The sequence below is a fragment of the Podarcis raffonei genome, chromosome 6, assembly GCF_027172205.1.
Source record: "Podarcis raffonei isolate rPodRaf1 chromosome 6, rPodRaf1.pri, whole genome shotgun sequence".
Taxonomy (NCBI): domain Eukaryota; kingdom Metazoa; phylum Chordata; class Lepidosauria; order Squamata; family Lacertidae; genus Podarcis; species Podarcis raffonei.
This window is the reverse complement of record NC_070607.1, coordinates 50,830,867-50,858,601: the sequence shown is the minus strand read 5'-3', so window position 1 is coordinate 50,858,601 and position 27,735 is coordinate 50,830,867. Positions and strand designations below refer to the sequence as shown.

At 44.2% G+C, this 27,735-nt stretch overlaps 1 protein-coding gene across 3 annotated transcripts; it reads right to left on the bottom strand.

Moving 5' to 3' along the window:
• Nucleotides 1-412: 412 nt before the first annotated feature.
• On the bottom strand, nt 413-25,903 carry ELOVL1 (ELOVL fatty acid elongase 1). Of its 3 annotated transcripts, none has more exons than XM_053392776.1 (8): nt 25,798-25,903; nt 5,728-5,794; nt 5,295-5,485; nt 3,255-3,335; nt 2,962-3,018; nt 2,480-2,585; nt 1,777-1,913; nt 413-1,498 (listed from the first exon to the last, which is right to left on the bottom strand). In XM_053392776.1, the coding sequence occupies exons 2-8, from the start codon at nt 5,771-5,773 to the stop codon at nt 1,253-1,255; spliced, it is 864 nt and encodes a 287-aa protein (XP_053248751.1). In that variant the 5' UTR covers nt 5,774-5,794; nt 25,798-25,903; the 3' UTR covers nt 413-1,252. The 3 variants fall into 3 exon arrangements, with proteins under 3 accessions (XP_053248751.1, XP_053248752.1, XP_053248750.1); XM_053392777.1 differs by lacking the exon at nt 25,798-25,903 and adding an exon at nt 22,160-22,322 and having other exon boundaries at nt 5,728-5,789; XM_053392775.1 differs by lacking the exon at nt 25,798-25,903 and adding an exon at nt 22,160-22,320.
• Between the last annotated feature and the right edge of the window lie 1,832 nt (nt 25,904-27,735).

Genomic DNA, 27,735 nt, shown 5'->3' with positions numbered 1-27,735 from the left:
AGGCAGCTGGCCTAAAACTTTCCATGTAAGGAAAGGAGAATATGCATTGAGCCTGGCAGGGAGAAAAGAAAGGAGCCTAGGAAACAAATGCACAAAACCTTTGAGCAAAGTTAGCTTTGCTCAAGTCGTGGTCCTCTAGCAGAAGTCACCTGAGGCACGACACTACACTGGGCAAGCCAGAACGTGGCCACTACAATACTTCATAGGTTTTTGATCTGAATTTTTCAGTTATCCCCACTCCTTAAACTAACCCCAACTAAGGCACAAGGTGACTGAAGGGGAGCACCTCATTGGAACTGAATGTCAACATCTGTTTTATAGTCAATATGGCCCATGGAAATGTTTGTTCTTCTCACCCAAGCCTGACCAGTCATGGGTCCAAAGCCTTGAAATCAAGAACAAGAATCACTACTCTCTTTCTGTCCATTTATTTCTGTGAATACAAGTGAGAAACTCAGGTAGAAGGGAGGCACCTCTCCTGAGTCCTCCCCAAGGCTTAGAATACAGGGAGCGTCTGCTCCTTGGAGCAGATCCAGTAATAATAATAATAATAATAAAAAGGCACACAGAGCAACAGCATGCAAGCTGGAAAAAGGTCCTTCTCCCTGGGCTTCAGTGCAGCAAAAGTATCTGTGGTCATCAACCCATGGGGAGCAAGAGCCCAGAGTTATTGCTAAGGTTGTGGGATCAGAGCAACCAAAAACTGGGGAGTTATGTGGAGGGATGAACGCTGAGGCCAGCCAAGGCAGCAAGAATGAAGCCCTTGGCCTATAGCACCCCACCTGCATACAGAGCAGGAATAGATCTCTCTGGGGGAGTCAGACCCACAGCAACAAGGGACCACTCACATTCAAGTATGAATGGCAGGGCTCCAATGGGGTAAAGAGAATGAACAGTGGGCAACACAAACTTAGGGAAAGCAGAGGAACAAAATTCCCACCTGGATCACATGGAGTACATAGAACTAAATGGAAAGGTGTGTCCCATCTGGCAGAGTTCTGCTTTGGTCCAGCTCTGGAGGGAGCCCAGCCCAGGGCAGACACAGGCACTTTGAAGACCTTAGGCTAAAACCAGCACCAACAGCCCAAGCAGCCTCTCTCCCCTGGGACAGCTGAAGGCCAGGTGTGAGGGATATAGAGCAGTTGGGAAGGTGGCTTGGAACTGCAAGACAACAGTCTTTAGGCACTTGGTCTTGCTAATGGGCCCAGACATGGGTTCGGTTGGTCCGAGACACCTTGATCCCACCCACCTCCTAGTTGGCTTTGGCTTTGCCGTTAGAAATGGCACCATTCTCATGAAAGCCATTCTGCTGAGGTTGTGTCATGACCTTGGGCAGACGCTTGCCTCTGGTGTACGAATGGTACCAGAAGTTGGAGAAGAGGAGGAAGAAGATAACGCCGTAAATCCAGATGAGGTGGATGAAGATTGGGTACTGGTAGTCACAGCTGGGTATGAAGTAGTACTGGGAGACGTGGATGGAGACGAGCACAAACTGCAACTGTGAGTGGAGGCAAGAGAAAGTTATGGAGTAAAGAAGGCAGCTATATCCCGTTCCCCTACCCACGGGAGGAAATAGACAGCCCTAGGGACAGGTAGTTCCAAGCTGGGAGAGGGAGAACACAGAAAGTCTAGCACAGGAAACAATTGCTAAATAAGTTCCTGTAGCTCTTGCCAAGAGAAAGGAAATAAGTCAGACCAATGTCCCAGGCTGGTTGTACCATCCAAAGTTGGGAGTTGTTGGCATGAGTGGCCTGGCCCTTTCCCTTTCCTACTCACCAGCTGAATGGCAGTGATGTGCTTCTTCCACCACAGGTACTTTTGATAGGCAGGCCCTGCAGCTGACAGGGCATAGTAAAAGTACATCACCACATGTACTATCGAGTTCACTAAAGCATGAAATGAGCCCATTCCTCCTGCAGGCCAACAAATAAGAGAAAGATTAAATTCAAATGGTAAAGGAAGAGCTGAGATATGACCAAGTCCTACATACATATAGCAAGACCAGGGACCACGAATATGGTGGTCATGGTGGTAATAGAGTAAAAGAAGTCAGAAATGTTTGTTATTGTTGTCTTTGGGGGGCTTTTTTGGGGGGGGGGTTCCTAATCATCTCCAGTTAGTATTCTGTGAAATGCTATTTTGAAGTGCCCACGACAAATTTAGATTTCCAAATGAGCCCCCAGGCCCCAAAAAGTTGAGAACCTTTGATATAAAAATTATACAATATTAACTTTTACCATTCTAAAAGCTCTGTACTTTATTCCAAAAGTTAACAATTCATCACCATCATCTTTCACCATGCAGAGACTCAAGGTGGCTTGCAGATAAAATAGAAACAGCTAAAAGCATAGATAGGCCCATTAAAAATCAATTAAATGTTAACAGAATTTACACACACACACACACACACACAGAGAGAGAGAGAGAGAGAGAGAGAGAGAGAGAGAGAGAGAGAATACATGCCTTCCCTAAATCTCACCTGGGCCAAATTTGGCACCCCACCACCAGCTCCAGGGAAGCACTGAATGGTGGAACACATGCAGGAAGGTCACCTGTTCATTCTTCTTTCTTAGGATGAAGATCACCTGGAAGCAAGAGATTAGAGTGAGATGGGCTTTTCATTTTGGCCAGTGGGCCATTACTCCAGAATGTATAAAAGAGAGGAAGCACCATTGCAGACTCCAAATAGTAACAATCCAATCATCTTCAGTGAGCTAATAAATATCAACTGTACATACTGTAAGAAAATGAACAAAAACCACCCTATCCCAATGAAATACCTACTAGTGTTAGTAGAATATAAACGTTAGTCACCATTAATTTGCACAAATGATCCATGTCAGAATAAGTAGGGCTGTCTGACCACATCTGGTAAGTGTTGTTAAGGCCAATACAAATGTGTAGTCATACCCATTTCTGCTCCAAACAAGATACTGTAGGCCTCAAAAAACAAGCACTTACTGTGTCAAGCAGTTCAATGTACTTGGAGATGATGAAGACCCAGGCTACATGGACCATCTACCAAGAAAGAGCAATGTCAGAAATCCTAGTCATCAAAACATAAAGCTCCACCCTACTTGTCTACCCTCATTTTTTCTTCCTTCTGAATCCCCATTTCTCCTCTTGAAGTAATCCCACCATAGAATTGCAACATTTGCCAAGCTTGTGCCTACATTAAAAAAACAAACAAGAACACTCTCACACATGGGGGAATGTGAGTCAAGATATGGGGTTGAAAGAATGAAAGAACTTACCCGAAGGGCCATGGGATTCTGGGATTGGTCCACAGGGTCACACCTCCAAGTGTAACCAGTCAACCAGCCTGACATAAGGAACTGCAACAAGGAGCCACCATTCAGATACTTCTCAATGATACTACATTCACCAGCTCAGCTTTGTAAACATACCCACAAAAATTACAAGCCTAAAATTTGTGTTACTACAGTGGTGCCCCACAAGACGAATGCCTCGCAAGACGGAAAACTCGCTAGACGAAAGGGTTTTCTGTTTTTTGAGCTGCTTCGCAAGACGAATTTCCCTATGGGCTTGCTTCGTAAGACGAAAACGTCTTGCAAGTTTGTTTCCTTTTTCTTATGGGATTTCGTGCTTCGCAAGACGAAAAATTCGCTAGACGAAAAAATTCGCGGAACGAATTAATTTCGTCTTGCGAGGCACCACTGTAGTTTTATAAGAGGCTAATCAGCTACGTTTCCATGCTCACTGAAGAGAAAGAGAAGCTTCTTCTCTATGGTCAACATTAAAATGCAGGCAACTATCCTATTAGCAGGAAAATTAAAATAAAATAAATAAAAGTAGCTTGCTATCGAACAGGCTGGAGGAGGACAAAGCTGAGGGACAAGCTTTCCTTCCTTAGCAGCCACCAGCAGTCCATTCATTCATCTGCATAGAACTCTTAGGTCACCAATGGCTACCAAGCTAGTGCCGAAATGGAAGGTTGTACAAGGTACATGTCATACAGCTTCTCTGCCATGCAAATCTCTCTTCTAGGCACTTCTATGAGCAACCATTGGAACAAAACCCTGTGGAATTTTCAGCTGTCACAGCAATCCAAATTCCTTTTGCACTGTGTTGTGTGTGCGCGCATGCACGCACACACACACATACATACTGGAGAGGTGTCCCTTCATCCAGGGCTGCCAGACTCCATAAGCCACCACCTGCAGAGTAACACCAGTGTCACTGCTGACATAGCGTTCCTCTTTCTGCCCATTGAATGGGCAGGCAGAAGGGCTGCTGGCAGCAGTCTACAGAAAGCCCCCAAACAAGGCTTTGCAGGGTTGGTGCTGGGACAGCCCTGCCCCTATCATGTGCTAATAGCACTGGGCCCAATCCGGGTCTGATTGCTGCACCAGCTCCATGCTGCCACAATACCCCACCCCAACTTCTGTTGCAACCACCGTGCTCAACAATTAGGTGGATGGGGTGCTAGCTCTGCTTCTTCAATAATCCCCACCTGGTTAGGTGGTGTTGTAAATAACTAACTCTGATGTAATTCTGCATACTGACTTATATATACACACACTTTATCTCCCCATATTTATAGTTTTTAAAATCAGCTTATGTATGTAGTTTTGTCCAGCAATGCCCTTGTACATCCAGCTGCTACAATGCAAGTCCAATAGACTTAATTTGTAACTTAACACTTTTAAAGAAGAGGCACTTCTTAAGATAATTCTCCTATTGACCTGAGCAGGTAATGCTACCCCTGCCAGCTTTAAGAAAATGGAATACCAGTAAGCGTGATGCACTCCATCACATAAACACTGACAGAGAAAACATATTTACTGGGAAGGGGTTGTGCAATTCCCAAGTCACATGTATGTACCATTCTGTATAAAAGGCTACAATGGAGACACTAGACAACTGTTGCACGATTATGGCCAGCTGATATATTAAAGTAAATTACAGCTAGTAGAAACTTGTACATTGTCTGTTAAGCATAGCCTTGCTACACTTCTAGGTCATCATGTGAACAATTCCTGATAGGAAGAGTGAAAGAGTTTATTCATGGAAATTAGCATCCTCATAAAAAAACCACACCCTGCATGAACATTAACACCTTAATGTAACCAGACCAAAGGCCCATTGCACAAATGGTTTCCGTTGTCAGGCTCCATTAGGTGCATCCCACCCCAAAGCCTCTTAACCCCATAAAGCTTTACATATGCCAGGGTAGGAAGGAGTTTGAAACAGACACTGGGGATGCACCACAAGCAGTAACGGCAACATCCCACCAATGGAAGCTATAGCTAATCTATCTAGGAGATGCTTACCTCATAGACTATGTAGAGCGACAGAGCTACCATGGAGGAGTTATAGACAATCATGAACTTCCTGAGGTTCAGAGGTTTCCGGTTGGCCATGATGCGTGGCCCCAATGACAGTACAAAGTAGATATAACCCAGCAAGATGCCCGTCATAGGAAAAGGTGAGCCCATAAGTGGATATGAAGAAATCCGTGGGTCTGAAGGGAAAAGTGAACTGTTCAGAGGTATGCACTGTGCCCAACAACACCCCCTCTGTTATTTTATCAGCAGCCCTATGGATCTAGGGCAGGATAAGTTAAGTGTTTGAGTCACGCCGGGACCCTCAAGCTTTTGTTACACCTGGGGCAGGGGAGGTAGCATCTGTAAGGCAGCCAGAAAGTTGACTACTTCTCTTCTTGAGGCCCCAGTGGGTCACTGTGGCTGAGTAAGCCAAACTCACCTGCTTTCTTTATGAAGTCTTGATACATGTTCACCAGTGAGTCCATGGCAACAGTAGTTCAGCTGTTCTGCACAAGAAAGAAAGAGTGAGTCACACCAATAGTACTTGAATTATCTGCAGGTCCAGTCATACAATGCTTCTACAGCACTGCTCCCCATCCTGCACAGAACTGTCAACTATATTAATGAAGTAAGCAATCCAATCACTTCCTCTCAGAATCTTCCAAGTGCCAACTTGGCCCTCCTCATATGACCAGCTACAGAGCTGAAAAATGAGAGATCACATGATCCTAAACACTTCTTGCTATTAGGCAGTATGATTTTGGGAATTCTGTGCCTCTTGCCCATCTGAGCTCTGCACAAAAAGCATTTGCAGCAAAATGCATGCCTATACAGATATAGGAATAAACTGTTTAATCAGGCACAAGCATCTCTCTATAACAGCCACTCTTCCCCATCCTACAATTGTAGTTTAGAATCACTCCAAGCGCATGCTGTACAAGTCACAAGCACATCCCCAATAATGCTCTGCATGAACTGCAGCACAATGCACCTCCCCCCACTCGGTGCAAAATGACAGGCAGCCCTGGATTACCCAAGAAAAAGGAAACGCCTTTTTCAAAATGTTCTTTCACCAGCAGGTACAGAACAAACCTTCTCTGAAGTCGTAGATTAGGAAAGCAACACACATGCCAACTAGACTCAAATGGTGAAGGCCAGTTCTGTCATAGAAGCCCTACTTGCCCAGCTTTTAAAAGATTTTAAGGAATTGGCTTGTTGTGCCGATTCACAAAACATCCTCTTGCTTCTGGCCCCATGTAAAAGATGCTTGATTCCTGCACCCCAAGATGGCTACAGGATATTTGCATGGCCAACAGCGCAGCCTCAGCAAAACCCATGTATCAGGTTGCAGAAGATCACATCTGTTATTTCAATTCAGGTCCACAAACACATATGCACACACAAAGCTTGTTGCCCCTAAAGTCTGGAGTAGGTTCAAAGACAGCAAGGAAAGTTTAATGGTTCAACTACAGAAGCTCTAAAAAGTTGAAAGTAGTACAACTGATTGTATGAAAAAAGGAAGGTGATTGCCAAGAACAACTGTCCATGGCATATTGGAGAGTTCTGCAAATTGGAGAGTTCAAAGAACAATTTAAAATAAAAGTGAATAAAGAATAAAAGAAACAAATGTAGGATTATCAAACAGCAATAGCACCTAGAGATTTTTAAAGGTTTTCATTAGAACTTCAGGCTCACTCTTCGCTTTGATGTACCCCCACCAAAGAGGAAAAGAAAGGTTGAATGTTTGCCTCTTGAAATTCCATTAGACCCTCTGATCTGCTTATTAGACCCCTATAACCATACAAAATCCAGATTCTACATATCATAATCACTGCAGGATTATTACTGTCAAAGCTTGGAAAAATACCCATAAACCAAGTGAACAATCTATTGTTAGAAAGATATATGAATAGTTAAGACTGATTAAATTAACAATAATTGTAAAGACTTCCTTCTCTATTGCAAAGGAGGTCTGCAGACAGAGGGGGAGGTTCCTCACCAGTGTAGTGTGGCACAGCTTCACTACCATTCCAGCAGTAGGAAGGTCAGAAATTAGGGGGCGGGGGGGAGTTGGGGAGAGACTTCAGACACCGAATCCCAGGCCTTCTCATTTCCCTGATGTAAAGCCAGAGTTACCTCAGCTTCTCCCATTGAAGTCAATAGGGAGAGAAAAGAAATCAAGAGTTCCTCCCACCCCACTTTCCACAGTGTTCGTAGTAAGCTGTCAGGGAATTAAAGGCAATAGTTTTTCCACCATGGACTCCCCACCCTGCCTAACAGAATCAGTGTATGAAGAAGTCAAGCTTATAAGCAGAACAAATGGAAAAGTTAACCCAGGAAGGGCAGTAGCCAACCAGGAACACTCATGTTTACAAGGGGATCATAATAATTTATTTGTTTGTTTAGTCAAATATAAAATGATTGAATGACGCTAGATTTGATTAATCATCTCTAGCCATATTTTCCTATAGTTTCCAAGTTACACCCACAGATGTTCAAGCAGCTAGGGTTCAGTATCTTTTGCTTCTTCAATCCTATACAAATAGTCCAACCAAAGACTCAGGGGGCAAGAAGCAAATGCTGCAGGAAGTCCAAAAGATACTGACAAGCCTCATAAGCGGGGTCAATAAATTAAGAAAAACTCTAATCAGTTCCTGAAAAATATGTCTCTCTCCCACTTTGCCAACTGACCCAAGTTTGAAAGGTGCTACGAAGGCCTAACACATGCCTGGTAAAACCTAGCTAATCCCCATAATCTTACTAGGTTTACCAAGAGTAAGCCCCAGACACTGGCTGCTAGTGCAGGAAGAGAGAAATAGTACTAAAGTGCACAAAAACCCATCATACAACAGGCATAGCAAGGGAATTAGGGATAACAATATTCTGAGGTAGCTGACCCATTGTTCCTTGCAGAAGCTGAGAGCTAGTGAGCAGGAAAAGCCCAGAGGTAAGAGAAACACATCCCAACAAGCCACAGATTCTACTCTTCACTCCCCTTAAATTGGGAAATCAACCAGGAAGATGAAAGAAAAGCCCTTAATTGCAGCACAGGTAGAAGAATTGTGGTAAGCAAACCATGCCTGATATTGGTAGTTGTTCTTTCCAATCTCCAACATGATAGTTGAGAAGATACTCTAATAGCTGGGAAACATAGCCAGAGAGGATGGACAAGGAGTTGCAGAGGTGCTTAAGGGGCATTTCTGAATATATTACCCTTACACATCATCTACATGGTTACAATTCAGCATAACCACCTTTATGAGAACCAGGAACTTCACAGAGCAAAAAGGTCCTGGCTATTGTAGAATATGACTCTTGCCTAGGCAATCTAAGCATTCCTCTCAGCACCTGAAGCACACCTCTCAGTACAATGGTACCTCGGGTTAAGAACTTAATTCGTTCTGGAGGTCCGTTCTTAACCTGAAACTGTTCTTAACCTGAGGTACTATTTCTGGGTTAGCGGAGTCTGTAACCTGAAGCGTCTGTAACTCAAGGTACCACTGTACTGTATTTCCCAGAGACAGGAGGTCACAACAACTACCCAGCCTCAGTATATGGGCATTCCAAACTATAATCATTTAAAGCATTCCTCTCTCCACAGAGGCTTGCATATGACTGTGATAAGGCAGACTCTGCCCCCAGGCATACAATCCAAAAGAAGTTGTGACACTAAAGGCTCACCCAGGGCAGGATGATTTGAACATATTACGCCAATCCAGGCATGACTGCACAGGCTGCCAGTGAGTTTCCAGGCCCAGTTTTCAGTGAGTTTGAAAGTGCTGGTTTTGACCTACAGTATAAAGTCTTAAACGGTTCAGGACATCAATGCCTCTACGACTGCCTCTCTCTCTATATGAATTCACCCAGACCCTGAGATCATAATTCAGGGCCCTTCTTTGTGTGCCTACTCCATGAGAGGTCCGGAGGGAGGCAACATAGACCTTTTCTGCAGTGACTCTCCCATCCGTGGAATATTCTCCCAAGGGAAAGCATTCCTCTTCTCCCAGTTCTTTGACTAATTAAATTATAGAGTCATACCTCAGGTTACAGACGCTTCAGGTTGCGCTTTTTCGGGTTACGGACCGCCGAAACCCAGAAGTACCGGAACGGGTTACTTCCAGGTTATGGCAGCCGCGCATGCGCAGAAGCGCTAAATTGTGTTTTGCGCATGCACAGAAGCACCAAATTGCAACCCGTGTGCACACAGACGCACCACTGTGGGTTGCGGACGCTGCGGGTTGCGAACGTGAATCCCGCACGGATCACTGTACAGTGGTGCCTCGCAAGACGAAATTAATTCGTTCCGCAAGTTTTTTCTTCTTGCGAGTTTTTCGTCTTGCGAAGCACAGTTTCCCATAGGAATGCATTGAAAATCAATCAATGCGTTCCTATGGAGACCGTCCGGGGACAGAGGGGAAGCGCCGCGCACCTTCCCCTCTGTCCCCGGACCTGTTTTAAAGCAAGGGGCAGCGGGGAGAAGATTGCTTCTCCCCGTTGCCTGCCCCGCAATCTCTGGGGACAGAGGGGAAGGCGTCTGCGCCTTCCCCTCTGCCCCCGGACCTGTTTAAAGCAAGGGAAGGGGCAGCGGGGAGAATCGCTTTTCCCCGTTGCCGCCCCTTGGTTCAAAAGGGGTCCGGGGACAGAGGGGAAGGCGTGCGCGCCTTCCCCTCTGTCCCCGGAGATTGCGGGGCTGGCAGCGGGGAGAAGCGATCTTCTCCCCGCCGCCCCTTGCTTCAAAAGAGGTCTGGGGACAGCGGGGAAGACGCGCTGCGCTTCCCCGCTATCCCCGGAGCTTGCAGGGCAAGCTTCATTTTGCGAAGCAACCCCATAGGGAAATGCGTCTTGCGAAGCGGCTAAGAAAACGAAAAACTCCTTCGTCTAGCGAGTTTTTCGTCTTCCGAGGCTTTCGTCTTGCGGGGTACCACTGTATAAGGTCTTTTAAACTATGGGGGCAGGGTTATTGTTTTTGTTTGTTACTATGTTACGTATTTTTCTGTTTTTATATTGTAAACTGCCCTGTGATTCTCTGAAGAAGGGCGGTATAGAAATTTAATAAATAAATAAAGGAAGAGAGACTAGAAGAGAAGAGATGAAAAATTCAAGCACCACTTCTTAGTTTTTTAAATTACCAGTCAGAATGGAAAGCTTTCAAGAGGAGGAACCAAACACTGCTTATATCTCAGCAGTGAATGAAAAGACCCTGAAGTACCTTTTAACTTTCTCTCCTTGATGAAATGGGCACTGCTCATTAATATGTTAAAATAGCTAGGTTTTCCTATGCCTTGATGATCGTATGATTGAAGGTTAAGTCCCAAGTCTGGCAGGTCCTAAGCATAGCACCAAGGCTTGCCAAATCAGCAATGCACAGAGATGATGCAGGAATTGCTGTTCTTCCTCTATCCTATATTGGCCCAACCTGCTCAGCCTGTTTGGGAGAAGGAGTGAATTCAGCTCGGCACCCGCTCACACAGCAGCAGCCCAGCCCCACTGTAGCCTTAAGAGCAACTGTTTTGTATAGTCAGACAGAAAATACAGCACAGTCTTCCTTATCCCTTGAGTAAATGGGAAAATGCAGGGACTGCAAAAATCTCAGAAACCCGTTACCATACAAAATATGACCATATTGTATTGTCCAAGTACCATCCACCTCTGTCCACTACATAACAAAGTTATCAGGTCAGACTGGAAGGACAGCCAAGGTAGGAATCTGCCCCAACTGCATTCTGGCAGGTTGCTGTGAGGGGTCTTAAAACAGATTCCCAACCAGGGCCTGGGGGAGAGAAGTGCTTCAATTGAGATAATCCTCCTACTCAGTAAAAAAAAAACGAGGTTCTCAAAAAAACAAAAAACAAAGCAAGTGAGATGATCAAAGAGCAAGGGTCAGGACACCATCAAGGAGGATGGGAATCATCCCTCTGAGCTGTGACTACAAATGAAAGGGATCATGGCTATAATTCACCAGGAATTATATCCACCATGTGCTTCCCAGTGGGAATCCATAGAGATTAACTAGACACACACATTGGGATTAAGTTCATTTGTGTCTCTACTTGTACTGCTGCAAATTTTCATATGTGGATTCCAGCTCCACCCACCTCTGCAAACCGGGGCCTGGCAACTCTCTGATACATCCTGTCAGGCCCATAGCTTTGTTGCATCTCCAACCCACAGACGTTCTATAGCCAACAACACAAAGCCCTGCACCCACATTAGTGTCTTGTATAGAAGTGTTGTGCCTGGTACTGCCACCCACATGGGAGCAGGGAGGAATCTCTCAATAGCATATTGATGCAGAGATGGGGGAGGGAACTGGAATGCTCCTATGATTGGCCTGCCAAGGGGCTGCACAAATATCCAGAGCAATAGGGAAAAGGCAGCCCTGGAAAAGCAACTCTGACACAGAGAGGTGTCAAAAGCCCACATATTATTCCTATAAATCCTAATGATCAATCTAGTCATTAAACACACGTCTGCCATTAAACAAGCCCAATCATATATCCAAAAGGCTGATACTTCTGTTTAATAGCAAGGCATTTCTTAGAATAAGCCCTTAAGAGACTTCTCTTACTGTAGTTCTCTAACATGTTGCAGGCTGTGTTAAAAATCCAAACATGCTATAGAAAGGGGCCACAACAGGTCCAGACAGCCATAGTAAACTACAAAAATACTTTAAGGTCAAAAGATAACTGCAGTGGCCATTTGGGAGGCCTGAAGGTTGCAAGGCAGGAGTATGTGTGGCTCAGTTGTCTATTCAAGCCACATGCCCCTTTGAGATTTAACATGCCACTACAGTGGACCCTCTGGATATGAATTTAATTTGTTCCAGGGGTCTGTGCACACCCCGAAAAATCCGTATCCAGAGGCGCCGCTTCTGCACACACACACGCAGTGCGATAGAGCACTTCTGCACATGCGCGAGCGGCAAAACCCAGAAAAATACTTCCAGATTTGCCGCTTTCGCAACCCGAAGTTTATGTTGCTTGAGAGTAACATAACCCAAGGGTCTACTGTACTTATTAGCAAGCCATGGCTCCCCACTATGTACACCAAAGGAGGCAGACGAACCTTATGGCATTCGAAATATACACCTCCTTAAGCAGCTATCTGGCTCATATTTGTGGTTCCCAGATAGACACACTCAGGAACCAAGCCTACAAAAAATTATTTACGAAGGAGACCGAAATGCATTTACTGAATAATAATAATAATAATAATAATAATAATAATAATATTAATAATAATAATAATAATAATTTATTTGTACCCCGCCCATCTGGCTGGGTTTCCCCAGCCACTCTGGGCGGCTTCCAACAAAGATGAAAGACACACTAAAATGTCACATATTTAAAACTTCCCTGAACAGGGCTGCCTTCAGATGTCTTCTGAATGTCAGGTAGATGTTTATCGCTTTGACATCTGATGGGAGGGCGTTCCACAGGGTGGGTGCCACTACCGAGAAGGCCCTCCGCCTGGTTCCCTGTAACTTGGCCTCTCGCAGTGAGGGAAGGCCCTCGGAGCTGGACCTCAGTGTCCAGGCAGAACGATGGGGGAGGAGACGCTCCTTCAGATATACTGGACCAAGGCCGTTTAGGGCTTTAAAGGTCAGCACCAACACTTTGAATTGTGCTTTCCAGACTTTCCAGACCCCAATTTCTCATACAACTCTCCCAATCTTCTTATTTCTCTGAAAAACTCCTAACAGATTTACATCCCAAGGCTCAGGAAGTCATCCTAACCTCAAAATGTAACATATCCTATGGGAATCTTGAACTAAAATTAAAGTTTATATATTTACTAAATAAATCAAAATTACTTCCAATGGAGGCCACCATTCAGCACTCCTGGGTCACGCCATGCATTTCTTTCACCATTTTCAGGCATGACTTTCCCTCTCCAGCCTGGTCATTATAATTTTGGCTAGTATTCACAGCCTTTTAGGAATAGGATACTATTATTTTGTATTCTCCAACTCAGTGAAAAGTTGCAAGGTCACACCTAAAGGAAAGTTATTGTTCTCATTAATTATCGGGGGAATTCCCAAGCACAAACAGGAATAAGTAGCATTGGCTCTACCAGCAGAAGCCAATCAAGGTTGCTTTCACCTCAAGAGTCCTAGATAGCTACGGTACCTCCACTAGTTCTCCACCTTGATATGGCAGCCACTTGTAACTATACTCTCTCTCCTCCTCCCAGCTAGAACTCATGGACAATGTCAATAATTAAAGTCACATGCGTTTCCCGGGAGATAATCCAGGCTTGGTTTACACAGAGATCTTGCCTGCCCTAAGGCAAAATTATTCAGAGAAACTAACTGCTGCTGAGCAGTTCAAACTCTTATAGCCTTGAGAGCCAAGCTGTACGTAAATAAGCCTCTCTACTTAATAATGTTTCAGATAAGGAGCGAGAACAGGCAAATGCCACAAAACATGCCTCTTTCCCTCCATACACAAATATCCATTATGGAAGGGATGGGGAATCTGAGGTACTCCAGTGCTGCAGTAGGAAACAGACTAGCTAGAATACTGTAGGCAGATGAAAGTTAACACAGATCCAAAGTCAAACTCATTATAGACCCCCAGGTGAAATAAAGTAGGCCCATGACTCAGGGATAGCCTCTGATGGGATGATCTTGTAACATGAATCATCCATGAGTCTGCTTGATGAGAATGCATGATCATGGTAACCAGGCCCCAAAGCCACATATTAAGATTGCCATATGTCCTCTTTTTCCAGGACACATACTCTTTTATGGGTATGTAAAATGAGAGCCATCATAGCGATCGATAGTTAAAAGTAGAAGTCAGTAATGTGTCCCCTTTTTTGATCTTCAAAATATGGCAAGCCTAATAGCAGACTGGAGAGAGAAAAATCCCAGCCATCAATAAATTTTACACTAGCACAGAGAAAATATATTTTCAAGTCCTGCTTCCTAGTGTCCCCAGTCATGTTATGTTTCTTCTAGATAGCAATGCAGACATGGGCAGTAGCAAGACTGGCCCTAGACCAAATGGCACCACAGGAGCAACTCTGGCTCCTTTCCTCCTTATTCATTCATACCTTTCTATTGCATATGTAGCTCATTTCATAACTTTAAAGTATACTTTGCAGGCATAAATTAGTCTCTAAAAAGATGCTAGAATCTGTAAATCATATTCATGTTATATGAACCATTTACTATTTGTTTCAGCCAGTGTTAAAAACTAAAGATATATAAGCTAGGTGCCAAATGGCTCCTTAAACCAAGCTTGCAACTGCCAAAATGGAATGTCTAGTTGCCATTTTGGGGCAAGAAGGCTCTAAAGTCTTATTTTTCAAACAATGGACTGACTGTGATTGGTTCTTAAAGAAAAGTCGCTTGATCCAGGGACAGTCCACATATATTGGCCTATTCCAAGTTCTTTTTCTTAATGGTGACTGCTTCTGCTCAGGCTGCACAGAAAAAGCATTTGGTTCCAGAAACTCATTCCGATTGTGCAGATAAAATCTAACTCATAGAATTCTAAAGGGGGGGTATTAGTGTCTGAAATAGTGTGCGAAGTCCAGATCCAATGATTCCCCAGGCATGCACCTCCAGATGGTGATGTCAGGTGCCACAGAAGGGTGGGAAAGCTTCAGCTGCCCACTACTTTCTCTCCAAGTCCATTGCCACGGTGGGAGGGGGGAGGCATTTCAAAATCAAAGGAGCACCTAAGTCAGGCATAGGCGAACTTGGCCCTCCAGATGTTTTGGGACTACAGCTCCCATCATCCCTGATCTAACTGCACCACCACTATATACAGGTGAAACTCGGAAAATTAGAATATTGTGGAAAAGTTCATTTATTTCAATAATTCAACTTAAAAGGTGAAACTAATATATGAGATAGACTCATGACATGCAAAGCGAGATATGTCAAGGCTTTATTTTTTATACTTGTGATGTTTATGGCGTACATCTGATGAAAACCCCAAATTAACAATCTCAGAAAATTAGAATATTAAATGAAATCAGCAAAACAAGGACTGCAAATAGAGCAATATTGGACCTCTGAGAAGTAGAAGCATGCACATGTACTCAGTACTTGGTTTGGGCCCCTTTTGCATCAATTACTGCCTCAATGCGGCGTGGCATGGATGCTATCAGCCTGTGGCACTGCTGAGGTGTTATGGAAGACCAGGAAGCTTCAATAGCAGCCTTCAGCTCTTCTGCATTGCTCGGTCTCATGTCTCTCATCTTTCTCTTGGCAATGCCCCACAGATTCTCTATGGGGTTCAGGTCAGGCGAGTTTGCTGGCCAATCAAGCACAGTAATCCCATTGGCATTGAACCAGGTTTTGGTGCTTTTGGCAGTGTGGGCGGGTGACAAAGTCCTGCTAGAAAATGAAATCAGCATCCCCATAAAGCCCATCTGCAGAAGGAAGCATGAAGTGCTCCAAAATCTCCTGGTAGATGGCTACATTAACCCTGGACTTAATGAAGCACAGTGGACCAACACCCATGTTGATTACAATCCCATGGGATTACTGTGCTTGATTGGCCAGCAAACTCGCTTGACCTGAACCCCATAGAGAATCTATGGGGCATTGCCAAGAGAAAGATGAGAGACATGAGACCGAGCAATGCAGAAGAGCTGAAGGCTGCTATTGAAGCTTCCTGGTCTTCCATAACACCTCAGCAGTGCCACAGGCTGATAGCATCCATACCACGCCGCATTGAGGCAGTAATTGATGTATGCCATAAACATCAAGTATAACAAATAAAGGCTTGAGATATCTCGCTTTGCATGTCATGAGTCTATCTCATATATTAGTTTCACCTTTATGTTGAATTACTGAAATAAATGAACTTTTCCACAATATTCTAATTTTCCAAGTTTCACCTGTATACTGCTACTTTAATTTTATATGCATAATTTTACCCACCCAGCCTCAATTTAATCAGTTTCACCAGAGACTGCAGGTAGGGTGGGGACAGCAAATGGTGGCGGCCAAGTTAGATTGATACCTATGTGGTTGTGATTAATGGTACTAAACATTAGATGAACCAGGGAAAGATTTGTGAATAATAATTATTTTAAATGCAAGCTTGATTTTGATTTAACTTCTCTTCCCAGCAGCAAAATTTGTTAATATGGCGCCCTGAGCAAGGACAAAATTTGGTGTCCCCCCCCCCCGCCCCATATTTCATATTTTCACAATAATTCCTTCTGGTACAGTTGCTTTTTAAATGAATCTTCTCAGTTAAATACTCATAGAAATAAATGTATTGCTATTAATATTATATTGTGCCCCCCTTGGCTTGGTGCCTTGTGCAGGGGAACTACATGCACTACTCTAAATCCAGTGCAGCTCTTTCCACAGAATTGGAGTTACGCTTCTCTGACCCAAGTACAGTGGTATCTCTAATTATGAACTTAATTCGTTCCGGAGGTCCGTTCTTAACCTGAAACCGTTCTTAACCTGAGGTACCACTTTAGCTAATGGGGCCTCCCGCTGCCACTGCACGATTTCTGTTCTGATCCTAAGGTAAAGTTCTTAACCCGATGTACTACTTCCGGGTTAACGGAGTCTGTAACCCAAAGTGTTTGTAACCCGAGATGTTTGTAACCCAAGGTACTACTGTAAGGTGTTGGTCCAGCATGGCAGTGTGCCAGTAACAGCAGCATTTCCCACAAGTACATTCCATGCACTCACCTAGAACACTGAAGACAGGCAAGGCAGAAAGCCAATAAGGAAAGAATCGCCACGTCTGGAAGGAAGCTGCTACAGACATGTAGAGATAAAACCTATACCATACATGCAACACCAAACCAGCCTAGCTATGTAGCTAGGTGTGTTCTATTGTGAATCAGGGTGAGTGGCAGAAAGTCTAGTAACCCAAAAGAGATAGCATATCCAGTGTGACATTTATAAGTATACAGCAAGTCATAATAAAGTCAATGGTAGGGTTTATATTACTGCACTTTGGATTTAGACATATTGTCTCTAATTGGCCTGGTGCAGTTACTGATATAATCACATTTTCATTTTTCTTGACAAATTAGGAAGAGGTGCTCCTTTAAGTCTTTAAATTCTGGCAGGTCATTACAAGAATTCTGTAACTAAGAAACACTGCCCAATTTTTAAATTTTTGCTGCTCCCTCCTAGTTTCTTTTAGATTGTAAGTCTGAGGGCAGAGACTGTTTTGTCACTTCTAAACTACTATCCAGGGAGTCTTTTTTTATTACTAAATTGCAATATAAGAATGCTTTACATTAATAATTACTATCTACATAGTACAGTGGACCCTCAGGTTACGTTACCTTTGGGTAACGTAACTTTCGGGTTGTGAACGCAGCAAACCCAGAAGTGTGTACTTCCGGGTTTCGCCTCACATGTATGCACAGAAGCACTCCGCGGGCCTCGCACACAAGCACACAATTGCGCTGCGCGTGTTTTCGGGGTGTGAACGGACCTCCAGAATGAATTAAGTTTGTATCCGGAGGATCCACTGTAGTTCTAACTTTACATAATTTCTATTCTAAATATGCAAGATCTGACCAAGCCTTTGGAGCTGATGTGGCATTTATCTTTGGTCTCACCCATAGGTTTCCTGGAAGTTGCCAATGCCATGGCAGCATTTTAACCCTACACAGCCAGAAACAAACCTAGAATGATATAACTGAAGAGTTGGAAGGTACACCAAGCGTCATCTGGTCCAGGCATAGGCAAACTTGGCCCTCCAGATGCTTTGGGACTACAACTCCCATTATCCCTAGCTAACAGGACCAGTGGTCAGGGATGATGGGAGTTGTAGTCCCAAAGTATCTGGAGGGCCGAGTTTGCCAATGCCTGTTCTGGTCCAACCCCTTGTGTTGCAGGAACTGAGTTTGGGCTCACAGATAGGGTTTGAAGTAAGCTCTTCTCCCACCAACAGCCTCCCAGAGGTGTTGGGAAGGGCTGTAGGTCAGTGGTATTGAGCAACTGCTTTGCATGCCAACTCCACCCGAGTGGTTCAAATCTCTACTCACTTCACTGGGTACCATTGGGCGAGTCAGCATCTCTTAGCCTAACCAACCCTGCAGGGTTTTGTGAGAGTTAAAATGAGGACTATGCATACCACCTTGAGCTCCTCAGAGGAAAAGGTGGGCTATAAATCAATAAAATTAGTAAGTGTTGATGCTGCACCCACCTGTCTCATTCATACAGCACATTGTTCAAATGTGCCCATGAAACAATCTAGGGTGCCCACCTAAATCAGTGTCTTGAGTAAAGGTGTCCTGGGTGGCAAGCAAGTGGATGCCTCAGAATTGCTGCAGGCCACTAAGTTTACCAGCCAGTGTGTATGCATTTTATGAAATAATTAAAGGGGGGAGACTGCTAGGAGGTTTTGGAGGATTAGAAGAAAAAAATACATAGGATGCTCCCTCCTGAGTCAGACTACTGGTCTATCTAGCTCAGTACTGTCTACACTGACTGGCAGCAGCTCCTTAAGGTTTCAGATAGGGGCCTACCTGGAGATGCTGCCAGAGGTTGAATCTGGAACCTTCTGCATGCAAAGCAGATGCTCTCCCACTGAGCTATGGCCCCTCCCTTAAAAACAATGCAAAATGCTGGTTCTCATGGCTTTTAATTAAAGGCTGGTTTAAATAGGGACACAGAAAGCTGCCTAATGCCTTATATATAGGATGAGCTCTACTGAGTCAGACACATTGATCTATCTGGCTCAGGAGTGTCAACACTGACAGGCAGCAATGGCTCTCCAGTTTCAGGCAAGGAGGGCAACACCTCTAGCCCTACCTGGACTAAACTTGGCACCATCTGGAAGCAGCTACTCTGCCAGGGAGCTACTTCCCTTCCCAAAAAATCAAAGCTCCACCAGACAGGGAGAGAACAGACATCATAGCAGTGCTTAGCAGCTCTCCTGGATGGGGGCAAGACATGGTGAAGAGGGTGGCCTAATGATGACACCTTTCTCTTCCAATTAGTATACAGGGTCTTCAACACCAGGCAGGGGTTATACCGTATTTACTCAGATCTAATGCACCATTGAATCTAATGCGCATCTCATTTTTCAGAACCTTGAAATCATAAAAAGTAATTGCTGGCAAATGTAAATGAGTCATCTAATACACACCTTAATTTTCGCAACATAATTTGGCCAACGAAGTTGAGCATTAGATTCAAGTAAATACGGTATTTTTACAGTGTATGCTAGGATAAAATATTTTAAGATATGCAATCGCAAAGCTTGCTTTTGAAATTCAACTCCAATCTAACAAGAGTTGCACATGTAGGCAGATCAGGGAGCTTGCATGCATTCTTCTAAACTAGATGCAACATGTTGTCTCGCACATCTTTCTCAATTTTTTTTTATTATCAAAAAGCACCTGTCTGGTGCTTTTAAATGCCTCCAGCTGCTTGGTAGCCACTGAAGAAGCCATCAGCCTTCCCCTGCAGATGTAAGAAGAAAGAGCTTGCTCAGCAGAGCATACATTTTGCATGCAAAATGTCTCAGGTCCAATTCCTTAAATCTCCAAGTAGGATTGAAGCCCTGAAAAGCCATTGTCAGTCAGTGTAGTGAACTAGATGGACCTATGTTCCTATTAACTTGTGGCCTTTCCTTGCCAGAAGATCTAAGGCCTATACCCTGTGACACTCTGGAAGGGTTTAACAGGGGACGACCATTTATTTAACTGTGCATTTAAGTGGAATGGAGATCTTTTGTGTGTGTGTGTGTGTGCGCGCGCACACACGCACACACACACACACACACAAAATCACTGCTGTCTTCTCTCATCTTCAGTCTTTTGTTGGACAACAAAAGAGGTTTAAAGACACTCTCAATGCAAATCTTTAAAAATGTAGCATAAGCACCAATAACTGGGAAACACTGGTCTGCGAGTTCTCCAGTTGGAGAACAGCCTTTACCAAAGGTGTCACGAACTTTGAAGAAGCACAAACTCAGGGCAAAACCGAGAAACGAGCTAAGAGGAAGGCATATTTGGCAAACCCTCACCATGATTGCCTCCCACCCAGAAACCTATGCGCCCATTGTGGAAGGATGTGTGGATCCAGAATTTTCCTCCAGTCACTTACAGACTCACTGTAAGACTGTGTTCATGGAAGACAATCTTACTCAGCTACAAGGGGTTACCAAAGAAGAAGACATCTTCAGTATTCCTATTTTGCAAGTATAGGGCCTGTTTTGGAGCAGATGCTACTTGGCATGCACTAACTGAGCAAAAAAAGAGCTACCAGAGCCAGGGTTAAGCAGTCCACTATTTCTCTACTTACTACAAGGCATCCACTAACTACTTTTCATTGTGTTTTAAATAATAGTTACAGGGAATGATGTAAGAGAATAAGACACAAGATCTCAGGTGTTGCAGGACACAGCAGGAACATTTTTAAGCTATAAGGCAGGAAGAACTGTTATGCCTAAAAATAAGTTTGATTTTTTTTTTTAAAGTCATGATTTTGAATACCATAGAATACATGTTAAAAATCACAATTGCCAAGATTCTTAGAAGGTTGATGCTGGCACCTAATCTTTCAAGCACCAATTTCATCAGATGATCATCCCCAAGATGACATCCAAGGCACCAAGCTACTGAGTGACATCACACTGTGCGCCTGTGGCGTGACTTGTCAGATCTATGAAAAGTAACTAAAAGCAGTTAGTAATCTCCTGGGTTTGAAAGATCTTCAGAATGCAATGTTTTGCTGTATAAACACAAATACTGTAAAAGCTTATTTAATCCTGTTACGCTTAATTCTTTGGAACAAGGTTTGGGTGGAGGCTGTATAGGGTAACTAGAAAACTACTCCATTGGAAGTAAGGGGCAGGGAAGGGGATGGTCACAAGTCATACCCATCATTTATCTTCCTCTCCTAAGTGAATGAGGGCTGTAAACTGCTCTACCTACACCTTATTCTTATTCCCATCCCAAATTTATGTAATTAGCTACATAGTAGAGTTTGTGCAACAGGATCACAAGAGGGGATGGATTTGTGGCGCAACTGGTTTCTCTTACAAAATCAGCTTAATTTCATTCTTGCAGGTGCAACTAGTTCCATCATCTCTGGAAGCAAATTTGACAGCAAAGTATGAATGCTAAAAGGATAGGCAAGTGTTTAAGAGAGAAGAAGCAGAAGTGACAGAGATTAGCTAAACTTAGCTACAGGCACCCCTAACAGAAGTCTCGATTCCCACATTAACTTGCCTTGCCACTTTCACCCTGTACTACAGTTCCTGTGCTTTTTAGTTAAGCTAAAACCTCACCCTTCAGAGGCACCCGAAGCCTCGCTCAAACCTCGAGGCGACCTAAAGGCCTCCTTTTGGCCTCTACCACAGCAACCGACCCCAAGGTTTAGCCTTCCACAAGAACCAGCGCGGAGCCCCTCGAAACTACCCTGCAGCGCTTACATCCCTCTCGCCGCTGAGCCTTGGCGGCCGCTCCTGAAAAAAATTATTTCCCCTCCTCGTTCCACCCCGAAGGCAGGCGCTGCTGTCTCTGGGGAAAGGCGGGAGGGAAGCTTCCTTGGCCCACGGCCGGAGGAGCTAAGCAAGCGGCGCTCCTGCCTCTCTTGAGGCCCAGGAGTTACTCCTGTCAAAAGTTGCCGAGACGCCCTGCGCGGCCTCTGTCAGGCGCCACTAACCAAAAGGAAGGAAGCCGCTTTCCCCGTCGGCTCTGCGAAACCGCAAAGAAAAGGGCTGCCGGGCGCGGCTCTCTGCCGTCCCGACGCCTGGCAGGCGAAGCGCCGGGGCCCGAGCAAACAGGGCGTGGCTGGCAACAGAGGAAGGCAGAAGCGCGTGAAGCCGGACACCGGTCCCCGGCCCCTTCGGGACTCGGGAGATGCCCCCCTCAGCGCCCTCCCTCAGCCTCCATCGGAGAGCGGCCCGACGACTCACCCGCCTGAGGACGAGGAGAGAACCGGCGCGTCCCTGAGAGCTGCTTGCACGGCCACTATTTCCTCCTCTGAAGACCCGCTTCGGAGTCACCCCAGAGTTAAAGGGGGCCGCCCCGAGCGCTCCGCTGCCGGTGATTGGCAGAGCGGCGCTGACTACAAGCTACCTCACTGAGGAGGAGCCAGTCGTCTTGCTCGCCCCGTAGGAAGGCGCGCTTGCCGGGTGAAGAGGCCGCCAAGCTGGAGGGCGGAGGTGGTTGGTTGGGGGGAGGGAGGGAGAGGGCTGTGAGGCCTCCCTCTCGCCCTCGGATTTGGCTGCAGGCGCTCCCCGAGGGCCACAGCGTGCTTAGTGCACTTGTTGCAGAACTACCGAGCGCTGCTGGCAGGGCTGCTCCTCCTGCCCCCGCCGCACCCGCTTCAAGGTCCTGGCGTCCGGTCTTGAAGACCTCTGCCGCTCCGTCCTGTGCATGTTTATTCGCTTCCTTGGGGGGAGAGCTACGTTAGGTGTGACGCACGCTACTAACTCAAGTGACTCTTTTTTTTTGTTTTGTTTTAAAAAATAAATATCAGGAAGGAAACGGAGGACTCTTAGAGCAGGGCGGCAAAAGAGGAGCGATTACCCCCGCCCGGCCACCAGGCCGTGGTCTTCTCCCGGTAGAGAAGCTTTCTTTGGCAACATTTACTCCCACTAAAATGAGCGGCCCCAGCTATTTCCAGCTCCTGAGGCTCCTAAGCTTTCATAAAAAAAAAAACATGAGGAAAACAAAAGAAGGCAAACACCCCCCCCAGAAGCGACACGATTTGATTTATTATTATTATTAATCAGTAACACTTTTCTAGATGAGATGTTTTGTGGCACATCATACCAAAACGTGATACAAGTTATGAAACTTGTTAAAATGCCTAAAAATCATCAAGGGTCTAAATCTGAGGAGCCCTGTTGAGCTCAAAGTCCGTAGGACCCCCTCTGATCAGCCATGATCTGGATGGAGCTTGCTAACAACTCCTGGGAATTTTTTTTAAAGGAACATTTTCATCATTATTTTAACTATTAAAGTTTTTTATCCCACCTTTCCGTCTCTAAAGAATGTCCAGGGCAGTCAACATTCATACTTTAAGAATAAGTTTGATGAATCAACCAAGTGAAAAACAGTAGCACTGCCCCAGATATTTGTTGTTGTTTAGTCGTGTCCGACTCTTCGTGACCCCATGGACTAGAGCACGCCAGGCACTCCTGTCTTCACCCCAAATATACCTAGGCACAAACCATTTATTGGCAAAGTGAAAAACCTGCAAGAACAAAAACATCTTCAAAGAATAATATCAAGGAGAAGGGCCAGTCAGATCTCATTGGGCAGAGAGTTCCACCAGCTGGGTATTTGCAATGGAAAAGACCTTTTCACACATATCAACTGTCAATCTACACAGGAAATGTCCAGTAGATTCCACAAAACTTACTTCAATAATTTGGCCAGTTAGAGGCACAGGAAAAAGAATCAAACAGCCTGTGTCTAACATTTACAGATGCAAGTTCCAGCTCCCACATGAAGTATAGGTTGACAGGTAATGTTCAGTTTGTGTCGCAGGTGGCGCTGTGGGTTAAACAACAGAGCTTAGGACTTGCCAATCAGAAGGTCTGCAGTTTGAATCCCTGTGACAGGGTGAGCTCCTGTTGCTGGGTCCCTGTTCCTGTCAACCTAGCAGTTCGAAAGCACATCAAAGTGCAAGTAGATAAATAGGTACCGCTCCGGCGGGAAGGTAAATGGCGTTTCCATGCACTGCTCTGGTTCGCCAGAAGCGGCTTAGTCATGCTGGCCACATGACCCGGAAGCTGTACGCCGGCTCCCTCGGCCAATAAAGCGAGATGAGCGCCGCAACCCCAGAGTCGGTCACGACTGGACCTAATGGTCAGGGGTTCCTTTACCTTTTTAATGTTAAGTTTAAAAACATAGTTGACTCTGCAGTTGCTGAAAATATACAACTTGATTGCAAATTCCCTTTCTTTGCACTCATCTATTTACGGGCCCAATGATGTTTGAATCCTCCGTTCAATATTGTTAATAGGAACACCATAGAAATAGAATCTTGCAGAGCCTCCTTATAATTAAAGCATGATAGCACAACAATAGAACTAATATTACAACAAAATAAGATCACATATTGGAGTATAAAAGGAAAAGGTAAAACCATTATCCAGCTAAAATAAACAAAAAAGAGTAGGCAATCTTTTTGGCCTTGAGGGCCATGTGCAGTTGTATATTGGGAACCATTCATTCACATCTACGTGAAAGAACAATTTTGCCTACATTGGGAACACTGGGGAGTGGAGGCTTTAACTGCACTCCCAGTGCCGAAAAAACGTTGCCTCTGCACTGCTTGATAGACCGCACAGAAAGCAGCCAGGGCTGCATACGGCCTGCAGGTTGGCCAAATGTGAGCTAAAGACCAAAAACAATCATGCAGCAGAGTGAAAAATAATCAGCTGATTAGGTCAAAGTCCTGCCAGATTAACAATGTATACTAGTGAAAAGCCATTAGAGGGGTTTAAATGGGCCTCCAGGAAGACAACCCTTAGCACATTCCTAAGAAATTTACCTAAGATGGTGGGATGCAGAGAAGATCTTAATATATGGGCAGGTTTATATTGGAGAAGATGGTTCTCCAAGTAACCTGGTCCTAAGCAGCTTAGGACTTTAAAGGTAATTAGTACTTTGAACTGTTCCGAAAACAAATATTTTGTATTTTTATGTGGTGTACCGCCCTGTGATCTTTGAAGGAAGGGCGGTTTCCAAATTTAATAAAATGAATAAATAAATAAAAGAGATCCCACACATGGGTTCCCTTTTGAATGTTAAAGTTGAAACATCATTTATGCATCACGTTGTCAGCATTTGCTGCACCAAAAGCCACACTAAGTGGGGCACTTGGCTGATCATTCTTACCCTGTAAGGTAAACAATGCATAGTTATGGTTATAAATTTTGAAGATTGAACTCATCTTCCAACTTATATGATGAAAATATTGATTATCCTCCACTACCACCCCATATTAACCACAAGCAAGTAGGCATAAAGCAGATCTAACAATAAAGATACATTGTCCTGCTAAATGGTGAAGATAACCGTACCATACTTCTGAAACTGATAAGATATCGAACAAGTGATTGATAAAACTCACTACTTGGCAGGACAGTACAAACAACCAGTGATAACGTCCACACTGGTACTACTTGGTAAATGATTATTTATATTCACTCACTATTTATTCTGAAGGCAATCTCAACGAAACACCATGTGAGTATACAAAGTTGTAAGTGGGACAGGGGGAGGAGAGGTGGAGAGGGGTTAAATATGCTCCCTGTTCCTGTTTTTGAAAATGCAAATAATAATAAACACATTTTAAAAAGTAAATAAACACCATGTGAGTAAACTGCCGGTCTCTGTCATAAATTAAGGGAGCAACGTAATTGACTCCTACACTCAGACACAGTCCCAGGGTCTGGGTTGCACAAGAGCAGGATTAAACTAACCAGCCTTCACACTGACACAATTCAGGATGCTATCTCCTCTGTCACGTATATTCTGACATTATGGACAATAACTGAAAACTAAAAACATATTCTCATTTATCACTGTCACCAACCTTTTTTGGATCTGGGGGCACACATGGAATTTGAAAAAGATGCCAACAATGCCAGTCACAAAATGGCTGCTGCCAGGGGGTGTTGCCTAACACAAAATGGCTGCCACCTCCGAAAGAATAGAAAAAGAAAAGCTTCAGGAACATAAAATGGTTCAAATAAAGAAAATCTATTCAATTGTGTTGTCGCTTACAATAAAAGTTTGAAAAAAGTATTGGTTATTATGTTGTCTATTGCTGGTGTGCTGCTATAGATTACAACTAAAAATAAAAGATAACTGAATCTAGAAATAATTTTGAATTACTATAGCTAGCCCATGGTCACTAATAAACAGACATAATTTCTGATGGCTGGAAAGTTTCTTGGTTTGGTTTTTGTTTTGTTTTGTTTGCTTTGCTCTTTTTATGGAATAGAAAAGAACATAACTACAAGAAAAAACACAAACATTTTTTTTAACTCACCAGAGTAGTAATTCATCAATATTAGCCCAGACTAGTGTGATGTCTCTGCCTTTGCACTATGGTCTCCCTGCCCCAAACAAATTGGGAGCAATCCCTGCTGTGGTCCAGGCAGGAGGAATAGGTGATAATAAAGAGGGCACCTCTGAAATGGAACCTCCCCAATAAACAACTTGGACCAGCAAAGAAAAAGGTGATAATAATGATAATGGGTTGCATTTAGCTAACTTTCACCCTGAGTGGACTCACTTTAGTTAATGGCCATGGCTGAGATGGATTTCCATGCTTCCCCTACACACTTCCCCCCCAAAAAACTTCTTAAGTAGCTGTTTAAAAGAGTACCTGAACATTTTGTTTCATAATACACCCTCCCTCCATCCAGAAAATCTAAGTAATTACAAGCTACCTGCCATGTTCCACTTCTTGGGCAAGGCCATGTGTGGGTGGTCACAGACCAGATCCAGGTGCTCTTGGAAGAAACTGATGTTCTTGACCTTCTTGACCTTGACCTCACTTGATCTTCAACTGAGGGTTTAGGCCTGGTTTTGGCACAGAAACTGCTTTGGTCACAGAGTATGATTACCTCTGTTGGGAGATAGGGAAAAGGTGTCCCTGTTAATTCTCATTGACCTTTCTCCTCAGTGCAAAAATTAGGAACATTGCCAAACATTTCTTCAAGATCTTTGCCTGGGGCAGGCAGAATTTTCACTCCTACACCACAGTTCCACAAGAAGCAGGAATCATCTATATATAGGGTTACCTATTTAAGTTGATGGTCACTCAAAATGGTTTGATCAAAATTGCTTCTACACATTGTGAAGCAAAATAATTATTTTATCAGCTTTCTCTAAAATTAAAAAGTGGAGCAAGCTCACATTATCTTGGCTTGGCCGTATTGCCAGAGTTAAAGTGATGCTACTGCTATGCCTCCTTGAAATTATCATAAAAATGACTCAAGCAATAGCCAACAATGATACTTATTCATTTATTCATCTAAATAGGAAGCCTCAGCTACCTTGCCACCCATTGTACAGGCCCACAGCACAGGGAGGTGTGGCAGTAACCATTTTGAAATGATATTGTGATGTGACCAATCTATACCACGCACATACCCCCCCCCCCTGTTTAATTCTTTAAAAAGTGTTCTGGATAACAATGGAACGTTAAATGGGCAGGGAATAGCTGAGGCTAACCATTCCAAAAATTATCTATAGGCAATTTCTCAAATCCCTTTCGGAGCTCAAGGTCTGGAAAGAATGGGCAAACAAATTCACTCCTTTAATGTCACCCATGGTGACCCATTCTTGATCTTTCACCATGGAATTACTATGTGCTAACACTCCTGGAGCATTAGTACAAAACCAAATAGCTCTTGACAAGCTCCAACTTGAAATTCATCATAAAGAACTCCTGAGGTCTCCTTGGCAACCTTATGAGATGCAATGAAGGCCTATATCAGAAGTAATAAAGCCTTTTGACAGC

Excerpts from the sequence above, each read along its gene's own strand:
- ELOVL1 (XM_053392776.1), bottom strand. The coding sequence starts at position 5,773 with ATGGACTCACTGGTGAACATGTATCAAGACTTCATAAAGAAAGCAG. Across the intron at positions 5,486-5,727 it reads AGACTTCATAAAGAAAGCAG|ACCCACGGATTTCTTCATAT; the intron begins GTGAGTTTGGCT and ends TTTTCCCTTCAG. Across the intron at positions 1,914-2,479 it reads GGGTGCCAAATTTGGCCCAG|GAGGAATGGGCTCATTTCAT; the intron begins GTGAGATTTAGG and ends GTTGGCCTGCAG.